At 40.5% G+C, this 11,669-nt stretch overlaps 1 protein-coding gene across 1 annotated transcript in view; it reads left to right on the top strand.

Annotated features, from left to right (window-relative positions):
• Nucleotides 1-1,412: 1,412 nt before the first annotated feature.
• IHO1 (interactor of HORMAD1 1) overlaps nucleotides 1,413-11,669 on the top strand; it is a 34,342-nt gene continuing 24,085 nt past the window's right edge. The window contains exons 1-4 of the mRNA XM_034775552.1: nucleotides 1,413-1,418; nucleotides 4,233-4,390; nucleotides 7,000-7,048; nucleotides 9,653-9,740. Coding sequence (XP_034631443.1) covers nucleotides 1,413-1,418; nucleotides 4,233-4,390; nucleotides 7,000-7,048; nucleotides 9,653-9,740 — 301 coding nt within the window. The remainder of the gene's footprint in view (nucleotides 1,419-4,232; nucleotides 4,391-6,999; nucleotides 7,049-9,652; nucleotides 9,741-11,669) is intronic.

The following is an 11,669-nucleotide window of genomic DNA, read 5'->3' as shown; positions in this document are numbered from 1 at the left end:
GGGTGGTTAAACACTGGAACAAATTGCCTAGGGAGGTTGTGGAATCTCCGTCTCTGGAGATATTTAAGAGTAGGTTAGATAAATGTCTATCAGGGATGGTCTAGACAGTATTTGGTCCTGCCATGCGGGCAGGGGACTGGACTCGATGACCTCTCGAGGTCCCTTCCAGTCCTATAATCTATGAATCTATAAACCTTCAAAGACCTAGGCCTGCTGATCAGCACAGACAAGTCTACACTTTACCCTGTACAGAGTATAGAGTTTATAGGGACTGTAGAAGATTCCAATCTATTCAATCTCTCGTGATAGGATGAATCTTGATGTCTATCACAACAGCTCAAAGCTGTCTGAAGCTCCTGGGGCACATGGCCTTGTGCACATATGTAGTACAAAACACAAGGCTGCACCTCAGGCCCCTCCAAACATGGCTGGCCTCAGTTTACTTGCCACGTCGCCATCATCTCAACACTGGTCACAGTAGCTTTGCAGGTTCTAATTTCATTGAGTTGGTGATTGAACCCCCTCACAGTTCTGTGCGGGCATTCCCTTCCTTCACCCTCAGCCTTCAATGACACTGGTCTCAGATACATCATTTCTAGGGTTGGGAGCTCACTGGGGGCCCCTCCGAACTCAGGGCCTGTGGTCCTTGAGGGATCTCACTCTTCATTTCAACGTCAGAGAGCTCAGAGCATTAATCTGGCCTATCAGGCTTTCCTACCTTATATCAGAGGGAGAAACCTGCTTGTTCTTACAGCAATATTCTACCTCAACAGGCAGGAAGGAGCTCACTCATCCCGCCATTGTCAGGAAGCAATTCACCTGTGGGAATTTTGCATAGCCCATTTGATCAACCTTGAGGCCTCTTACCTTCCAAGGGTGCAGAACAAGCTAGCAGATCATTTTCAAGTCGCCACTGGTCTCTCTGCCCAGATGTAGCCAGATGCATTTTCCAGCAGCGGGGGACTCCCCAAATAGACCTATTTCCAAACAAGTCCAACAGAAAATGCCATCAGCCATGCAAGGCCACAGTCCAGGCTCTATTACAGACGCCTTCCTGCTACCTGGACAAGAAAGTTTTATTATGCTTTTCCCCCAATCCCACTCCTAAACAGAGTGCTACAAAAGATCAAGCGGGATAATGCCCATGTTATATTATTAGCATAAGTGTGGCCCTGCAGCCCTGGTTCTCCACTCTTCTGGATCTCTCAGTGGCAACTCCAGTTTCACTCCTTTTGCACCTAGATTTGATTTCCTAAAACCATGGTCTGCTTTTCCACCTGAACCTGCAATTCCTTCATTTAATGACCTGCAAACTCCATGGCTAAGTCCCAGGGAGAGGCTTGCTCGGAGCAAGTTTGCCAGGTCTTGCTAAGTAGCAGAAAGCCCTCCACCAGGGCTGCCTACCTGTCCAAATGGAGGTGAGTCTCTATCTGGCTGTCGAACTGGAGTCTCACTGATGCAGTTATCCCTCCAATGCATATTAGACTATCTGTTGCACCTGAAACCACAAGGGTTAGCAATTTCCTCCAGCAAGGTTCACCTGGCAGCAATATCAGCTTTCCACCCTTGTGTGGATAACGGTTTTGTTTTTTTCTAATGAGATGTGTGACACTCTGTACTTCAAAGTAGCAACGTGGAGCCCTCATGTTCACCACTATCAAATGATTCTATGTTTTGTACAAAGTATACCCTGTGCGGTATCATTTTAAAAGTCTTAATCTGCTTCACATGAATATCCTGTTGGATTGCATGAACTACCATTGTTTGTGAAGTTATGAAGTATTGCTATATATGTTACTGAAATATGTTGTGAGGTTGGGAACGCCCATAGCCAGTTTGAGTTGCAACAAGGAGTAGCCATCACCAGCTATACGGGGATTGATGGCCCATCAAAAAAAAGTCCACTATCCCCGAGGCTTCTCAGAGAAGGCATGTACCCCATGGAGGTGGACTAACCCATGTCACAGCAAGGATCTTTCTAGCAGCTAGAAGAAAGTATAAAAGAGGGGCAGTGATATCATCACATGTCCTCTTCCCCTCCCCCATCTCAACACCCGGAAGAATGTCTGGAAGAAAGACTTTGTACTGGGGAAGATTGGACCCAGACTGGAAGGTGGTTCAGTCTGTGTATAGGGGAACTGTAAGCTGCTTGTATCATTCGTTAGGTTGAGACACTGCTTGATTCAAATCTTGTTTACTCTAAGTGAGAATTTAGTATGCACATTTATTTTTGTTTCTTAAGAAACCAACTCTAATCTCTATGCCTGCTACTTATAATCACTTCAAATCCATCTTTCTGTAGTTAATAAATCTGTTTTATATTTTACCTAAAATCGTGTGGTTTTGGTTGAAGTGCTTGGGAGATCTCAGTTCAGATTATAAAGGTTTGTGTGTGTCTATTCCACATTGAGTGGTGAACTACTTAATGAACTTGCACTGCCCAAGGGAGCCTTGAGCAGTGTAAGATGGGATAGTTCTGGGGTGCAAGGCTGGGAGCTAAGGGAGGTTGGCTGGAGCCTCTCTGTTGATGGTTCATGAGTGGCTGCGAGATCATTCATGTAAGCCAGTTGGGTGTGTCCCTGCCTGTGAATGGCTGTGTAAGTACAGTGCATGCCAGAGGCTTGTAGCTTGATGTTAGCATCACAGTGAGAGGGATTGTCCAGGCTGGAGGGTTTGGAGGGCTCAGTGGTCCTACAGTTCAGATTGCACCCCAGGGATCCCATCACAATATGACAATCAGATTCTGTAAGGGCCTGGAAAGGTTGTACACCTCTACCCCGATATAACGCTGTCCTCGGGAGCCAAAAAATCTTACGTGTTATAGGTGAAACCGTGTTATATCAAACTTGCTTTGATCCGCCGGAGTGCGCAGTCCCGCCCCCCGGAGCGCTGCTTTACCGCGTTATATCCGAATTCGTGTTATATCAGGTCGTATTATATAGGGGTAAAGGTGTACCTTCAAATAAGGAAACCCTTTTCCCCTTGGTCTTGTCAATTTATGGGAGAACCATTTAAGCCTTTAGCAACATGCTCGTTACTACACCTTTAATGGAAGGTGGTTTTCTTAATAGCGATCACTTCTGCCAGAAGGGTCACTGAGCTGCGTGCTCTAACATCTGAACCATTTGTACTGTCTTCTTTAAAGATGAGATGCACTTATGCCCTATCTGAGTTTTCTCTCTAAAATAGCTTCAAGTTTTGACATCAACCAATCAATATATTTACCTGTATTTTACTCAAAACTACATGCAAATAGAGACAAGCAACAGCTACACATATTGGACATTAGACAAGCACTGGTGTCCTATATAGACAGGAGAAAACCATTTTGGTGGTCCACCCAGCTGTTCGTGGCTATAGCAGACAGAATGAAAAGTCTTCTAGCCTCTTTCTGACCCCTCTGCAGTTTGCTAAAGTCTCCCTCCATTTACTGCAGCAGGTTTTCACCCACATGGAAAAGGAAATTCTCTCTTCAAGATGAAAGAGGGCAATTTGGTGTGATTTGCATTCAGATTAAATTTAAAATTTAAGGGAAAGTTGATTCCATTTTGCTCAGCATAGTGTTTGGAAAGTTTGTAGGATGAGAAGGAGGTTTTTGCTGCTTAAATACTAAACATTAAAAATCTTGTCCTCAAACCCATATTGAAGCATATTAAAAACTGGCTTCCAGTGTGTATGATGCTAGAATATTGTGGTGATGTTTACATGCGAGCAAAATGTTGTCATTTAGTGGGAAGCTCAGCATCGGCTATTTAAGTTAAATAATTTATAGCATATCTCACTGTGAGAATTCTTTCACTGCTTTTCCTCCCCTGAACTTGCTGTGCTTTCATCATTTCAAGCCTCTACTGTCCAGCCGTGCAGCATAGGTTATTTCCTTGGACATATCTGGTGTGTTTGGCAACAGCAACCAATACAGCGCACTACATGGAGCAAAATACGGGAAGCTTTCTTTTTATAAAGTACAATCTAAGTAAAGTTTCACCTGCTTTAGTCCGATGGGAATACAGCCAGCCTTCATTCCCTTCTGCAGGAAGTTCATGTAGCTACTGCATGTGAACCAAGAATCTCATTAAATTCTTAATCTGTCTGTCCAATCCAACCTGTCACACCCAGTCACTGTGGTGCCCCACGGTCTGCAGAGAACTTGGTGCATGAATGTTTTTTCTAATTAATGTTCTGAATATTTTTGTACCTTAAATATTGTCATTTTTTCCTTTTTCACACAACAGAGCGAGCCCAGTATTTTTACAAAGTACCAGACAAAACCTCAGTTGTTTGGTGGCGATGAAAAGGAAAAGGGTTCATTTGATTTTGGTGTTGGAAAGCTCAAGAATGTCTTGGAGCAGTTTGAAGTGAATAAGAAAAAAATAAAGGACAAACATGACAGGTATGCAAGAATCCATCACAAACTGTGATGATGAAGGCAGCTGGCATTCTCAAAGCAAAACCAACCAGTAATATGTCCTAGCTGCACATTCCTGCCGGAAAGGTGTCATTTATGTTTGGAGATGTTCTCTGATTGGAGGACGTCACAGGCTGAGAGAGTGTTGTACTTGCAATGTAGATTTATATAACACTTCTGTCAATGAACCATAAGGAACTGTAAAGATTTTACCTGAAGTTACCTTCATCTTTCTTTATCTTATCAGCAGATTTTATTCTGTGCAGATTCTCCATGAAAACCCATTTTCTCTAAATTCAAAGGATTGTGTTGTGAGAGATCAAAGGGCTCGCTACATCAACATTTACATATAGAATAAAGAAGGAGATTGCTAGGGACATTTGTGTTGAACTGCATAGGAATATAATTACATATTTAAAAATTTACACCTATATCATTTTTATTTTGTATGCAAGATGATTAGAGCTGTATTTTCTGCTGAGATCACCTTCATTTCCTAATAAGCTCTTTATCATATACTAATTAGCTCAGGTACATGCTAATCCGGTCAGGTTTTGTTGAACAAAGTAAGGGCTTCAGTCTCCAGTACGAAGAATGACAAGTTCTCCAAAGGCTGAGAAATAATTCCTAGCTCTGTGTATTTCATTAAAAAATGAGAAAATATGAAAAATGAGTCCTAGGAAAGCCTTTAATCAAATCAGATTGTGTATGTCACTGACTTTCTCCTGAGATATTTTAAAGGTCTCTGATAATATAAAATTTGACATTCTAGTTCCTATTATGTGAGAGTAAGAATTGTATATATGTGAATAAAGGGATGTGCAAATATTGAATTTTAAATGTTTAGGCAAAGTTCTGAATTCTGTTTTGTTTATTCTGTGAATCGGTTTTGGTTTTCCATAAGTTCCAAAGAAAATATTTTTTAAAAGATGCCATCTGTACAGCATTATTACTCTTGGGTCACACTGCCCAGTGCAAGCCACCCTTGGCTCAAAGTTTTTGGATCCTCTGAAACAGTGGTGGATAATGCATGAGCCTTCCCTTTATTGCCCAATTGCACAGTACTCACTGCCACTACCTCAGCCGCCAGAACCTTCTAGTCAGTTCCTTCTTGGCTATAGTCGGCCATGAGTTGAATTACAGATAAGTATAATTATCTCTCTCAGAGGAGAGAATATGTTCTGGTAAGTACAGTATCTGTCCAAGTGTTTTTAAAGAAGTGTTGTAATTTGTAAAGTGAAGTGATCCCACAATAGACTTGCAGCCTTATTTAAACTCAGAAACTTGGCAAAATCAAGGCCACAGTAACATTGTCAATTCATGGTTTTCAAATCATTCTAACATGTCCATGGTAGTAAAATGTGTCCTGAAGTCCAGCCTTCCTTCAATCAGTGTAACTATGCTCCTGGAGTGTATTGAATCTGATCAGTTCTTCAGCCTCTCATTGCAGTAGGAGAAGTTTGCTATCAAAGGGAACCAATTTTGGAACAATGTTTTCATCACGTTTCTAGATCACTTTTGTTAGAAAGAGAAATAACTAGGCAAACAAAAGGAAGGCCTGTAAAGATTCTACCTAATCTATTTTAGGTTTTAACATAGCACCCACCTATCAACCTAGTACCCGAGTGAGCTCCTTGCTGAACCTCTCAGTGCAGGGAGAGGGAGAGGGAGGGGTAATGTCCCCAGTGGGACTTCAACAAGTGATGAAGAGTTGTGTATATATTGCAAGGGGAAAGCTCACTCCAAGAATTAGACAATTTTATAGTAATAATCATCACCATTGTAAAGTTAAATATGATAATGTATCAAGTTGTATCTCCACCAGTTTGACTATTGCAAGGACCCTCCTCTTTTCCCTAGCAATAGAAATATTTCAGTGCACCTGCCTACCCATAGGTTACTAGACTCTGCCTCCCCTGCCCTTTTCGATGCTGCAGTTTGAGTCCATAGATGATCAGTCCAAAGTGATCTGAATCCTCTGAAAGGGAGACAGGGTAGCTCTTTGCTTAGCAACAGTCTTTGCATTTTGCCCTTGATGGGTCAGTCATGAAAAGAATATGAATTCTGATTGGCTAGCACACATCAAAGAGGTAGATTAATTTACAGAAAACACATTCAGTCGTTCAGATGAAAGGCCTTTGTTACCCTCTGTTACAGTTCTTTCTGACACTGGCCTTGTCTACACTGAAGATTTTCTGAAATTGTCCTACAATTGCTTTAGCACTGTTGCTGCTCTAGTGTAGACCATCTGCAGGCATTTCACCATCATCTTGTGTAGTCCTATTCTGAGCTGACAACATATTGGTAAAAATGCTAATAGCAAGTCTATAGTTCCCACCATTGCTAGCATCTCTGGAGTTGTACCAGTGCTAAAGCAAGAGTGGGAGGATTTTTAAAAAATCTTTGTCAGAGATAAGGCCACTGAGGTTTTTCTAATGAAATTAAGGTGATTTTAAGGGGTGAAGGACAGTCTCTTATTCTACATTATGTCTTGCAATGTTTCATGCCTCATGATCCCCCTAACCTTTCCTCATTTCTAATTGTTTCAGTATTGTTTGCATACCTATTTTATGCTCTCTGTGTTTCCATTTTAGTGAAGTTTTAAGCACCTTTATTTCCAGTGTCAAAGAAAGCGTTCAGGGGGTAAGTAAATCCAAATTCCAAGCTGTAGCCTTTATCTAAAATTGAATTGTGGTTCTGCATTAAACTGTAGTGTCCCTAGGGAGTGAGCTTAGCTCCTGTGACACTACAGTTTTCAGATCAATAGGGTGAGTTACCCTTTACAATTCTCTTAGATTGGGAGACTCTGAAGAGCACACAAAGAATGAATACAGTGACCACAAACACAATTACAAGCAAAAAATCTTGTTTGTACAATAAGTTACATGCACATACCCATCTACGCAACCTGAGAGAGCACAAGCAATAGCCAATGCCATATTCATACTCACATACCCAGAGCTATTATAGAGTCTGGTGGATCGCTCAACAGGTGGTCATGATAGCAGGGTAGTTCCTGCTGAGGTCTTCTCTTGGAGTCTTCCCACCCTCTCCCTATCAGGAAACTGCTTGTTGTTCTGACTACACGTAACACCTTGTGCATATGCATGGGGGTTCCAACCTTCGTTTATCTATCTGTACTTCCATATCCCATACATTTTGCGGTGCCCCACTTTCCAGAGATTGTTCTCTTAGTTCCCCTTTTTCCTATTTACATATTATTAACATTTACATAAACAGGTGCCAGCTCATGCCAAAGCACCAGGCCAATTCACTTGTATATTAGTATAGATTAAAATGATTGTTAATTGTATAAGAATGTATTTGGTGTTTAAACTTCATAAAAACTATTGGATATTACATGTATTGTTTTAATTTATATGTATCCTGTTATAATGTAGTAGCAAATGTTTATATTGTGTATACCCTGGTAATGAAATAACCCATCAAATGAGAAAGAAGCCTTGTGTAATGCAAAGGAAGAACTTTAGCACTAATGTATGCACATTTGAAGGCTAGTGGTCATTGTATATGCAGGGCTGGCTCCAGGGTTTTGGCCGCCCCAAGCAGCCAAACAGAACAAAACAAAAAGAAAACAAAAAAGCCGCGATCGCGATCTGCGGTGGCAATTCAGCGGGAGATCCTTCACTCCGAGTGGGAGTGAGGGACAGTCCGCCGAATTGCCGCCGAACAGCTGGACATGCCGCCCCTCTCCGAAGTGGCTGCCCCAAGCACCTGCCTGGTAAGCTGGTGTCTGGAGCCGGCCCCGTGTATATGAATATCAGAGATCAAAGACTCTAAATGGACTCCTGTCTCTCCACCAACCAAAGAAAGAGGCCACATGGGTGGTGACCCTGTCAGCTTCTTTTCTGTGAGAAGAAGCTATAAGTTATGAATTCAGGGAAAGATCCTGCATTTCTAGACTGTTTAGGCTCTTACAGGGAAGGGTACCAGGTACAAAGCAGAGATCCTAAGAGACAATCTGGGTATTCTGAAAAGGCTTTTGGGAAATTGGAAGTTTTATATCTCTGCCACCATTTGGAATTGTACACTGTGACTCACCTGTACATATATTTTACCTACTTTAACCTCTCAATAGCTCTCATTTCCTTTTCTTAGCTAATAAATCTATAGTTAGCTTACTAGAGAATTGGCTGGCAGTGTTGTCTCTGGTGTGAGATCTAGAATGCAACTTGGCCTGAGTGAGTGACTGGTCTCTTGGGACTGGGCATAACCTGGAATATTTATGATTTTTGGTATAAGAGACTATCACTAACTCCAATTTGGGTGGCGAGATAGACTGGAGAGTCTAAGGGGACTCTCTGTGACTTCAAGGTAAGACTGTTGGAGTGATCCAGGAGTTCACATTTCGTACTGGCTTGGTGAAATCTTATTATAGAACACATCATCCATTTGGGGTGTCTGTCTTGTTTTTGACAGCTTGCCCTGAGGTAGTCACTCATGGTCATGAGCCACTCCAGACAGCGTGACACCAACCTCTTTTTCCATATCTGCACTTCCACATCCCATGAATTTTGGGGTACCCTGCTTTTCAGAGGTTGTTTATTAATTCCCCTTTTTCTTATTAACATTTACGTAAACATGTTCCCATGGTAACCTGCAGTCAGAACAAAATTTTCTATGATGTTACAATCAGGTGTCTTGCAGTCTGAACAGATACATTGTGGCTTATTTTCCTGTAATATTACCTACTGGCACATCTTTTACAGTAATCTTATGGTTTTATTGGCATAGGGTCAGTCTTACGACATCCACTCATGTCAAGTCTCCTTAAGCTTGAGGCCTAGTTTGACTAAATTGAAATCTTACAGGTCTTAACCTGTAGGCCTTACGTTACAGCCTTGCTTTACTTATATACCTCATACACACTCATCACTCCTAAATACTTGTCAGTCTTATACTCCTATAATCCTACAATTTAAATCTATTAATCACACACTGATTACATATGAAATGACATTTGAGTGAACCATAACAATAGATAATACAATTAAATGAATGAATTAGCTACAAAGTCCAAAATAAAGGTTAGAAATATTGTAGTGCATTAATTTTATTTTTAGTTTAATACAATGTTTGCCTTTTTGAATTACAATATTTTAAACTGTAAATAAATACTTCTTTTTGATGCAATTCCATTCAGTTTTCACAATTTATTGCAAATACTGTAATGCAAGTGAATAGATGACAGACTATGAATTTTCTTATTTGTTTTGGTTTTTGCAGTTGCAAACATGCTTGGACAAGTTTGAAGAAAGTTTGGATTCAAGAAATAAATCCATTTTGGATGGCTTGGAAGCCGTTTCTAAGACCTGTAAGCATTTGCTATATATCTGTTAATAGCAGAGGACATTGTCAAACTGCCGAAGTTAGTGTGTTTTCTCCAAGCTGGGAGATAGGACTAGTAGTACACTCTCACACCATATAAGCTCATGGGTTTGTCTACACTCATGATCTTTCTCTTACCAATATTTGCCATCCCTGCACGTTGTTTATTGCTGTGTCAAGCAGAGTTCTGAAATGTTGTTTTTTTTCCAACAGACAACCACTATGCGCATCTTTGCCTCTGTGTAGATGATGACAGTTATTAGAATACTTGGAGCACTAATGACCCGTATAATTAAGGTTATCTGAATATTTAATTCTGAGCACCCATTTTCAGGTTTTCACAGCTTTCTCAAACTTTTCATGTACCAGAATTAAAATTTCCAGGCCTAATCTCTGCTTGAAGTTTTGGGTTTTTTTTTAAGTTTGAGGAGGAAATTGTAGTCATTTTTGAGTGTGAGGCAAATGAAAATATACTTTCCCCATTATAAGAAAAATGTTTACAGCCCTATTTGAATATATCTAGCCCTGAAGTGGTTGGAAGTAGAAAGTCTTCATAAGGAAGAGTGCTTTGGAATGTTCCAGAGAAAATTCGGTACGATTTGGCTGAGCTCTGAGCCTTTGAAAAGTCACACTTTGTGATCATGCAGTAGTTTTTAATGCTAGCAGTATTTATAACAAACAACCTGACAGTGTTCCAAAGAGGCCTGTGTTCCACTGGGTGTGCCTGGGAGGCTAGCCTTGTTACATACTAGAAAGTTAAAGTGTAGTAAAGATTTTGCATTGGGTGTAGCATGGCTTTGTAGGAGCCCTGCTTCATTTACTGTGTAGCAAAAAGTGGATTAAGGAAGACAGGGTTCTGAAAGCCACTCTCTCTTCTTCATTATGACCCTCTAAAGGTGAATGAGATAGAGTCTAATTCATTCTTTACACAGTGAAGTGTCCATTGGCTCGCCCAGCTGGAAACCTGTGGGTTTGATTCTTGTTTACATTAAAACCCTTTTACATTGCTTTGGTAATAGGAAGGAGCCCTGAAGGGGCCCTTGTATAAATGAGAATCAGCCCATTGTATCAGCCCAGAAAGCTTGCCACTACATTGACATCTTAATGTTTTCAGTGGCTCCAGCTGCCCCTGACATAGGAATGCTCTGTAGGAGCCTTTGCCTCACTCACTGTACCTCTTGTATAGAAATTCTTTCCATGCTCTCTGTTTTTCTGGTAGTCCTGGAGTAATGCAGAGCAGCAGACTATGCTACACCTGTTTTACCTAAGCTTTTAGAAAGATTTAAATTATTTATTTACATGAGGAAAGTGTACATCACATGGTGTGCACATTCCATACACAAAGGAAAAACGCAGTCCCCATCCCAAAAGCAAAAGAAAGAGCAAGGGAAAGGGACATGTCATACAAACAAACAGGGTGAAGACTGGCACAGTCCTCTGAGTTCCTTGTTGTTTAACAAAGGAACTAGTTGCCTGTTGGAGAAAAACTGAGTTTTTACTATTTTGTTTAGGTACAGCAAGTCAGAAGCTTTTTATTAACTTTTACATGTGCAGAGGAGAGAGCAAGCAGGTTTTTTTTTAGTAACTAATTACAGCAAGCATTTATACCTTTTATTACAGAAATAATGAGGGACAGCTGCATTTTGTTTATACATAGGCCATTTTGATATTTTATTTTTTTACTTGTTTTGACTTTTGCCTACATACAATTAGTTTTTATACCTTATTTACACAAGGTTTTTTACACCTTATTTATACTGAGGTTACAATGACTTTTTACACAACTTTTTTTTACCCGTTTTACACAATTTTTACACAATTTTTGCTTTTACAAATTTTGCATTATTATTAGGGTTATTAGGGTTACAGCTAGCTTGACTTTTGATAACAAAGACTGTTTTTTGCCAACGAAGCC

Source organism: Trachemys scripta, chromosome 7 (assembly GCF_013100865.1).
Source record: "Trachemys scripta elegans isolate TJP31775 chromosome 7, CAS_Tse_1.0, whole genome shotgun sequence".
In the NCBI taxonomy this organism is placed as follows: domain Eukaryota; kingdom Metazoa; phylum Chordata; order Testudines; family Emydidae; genus Trachemys; species Trachemys scripta.
The sequence above is the reverse complement of the archived record's forward strand: the minus strand, read 5'-3'. Positions and strand labels throughout refer to the sequence as shown.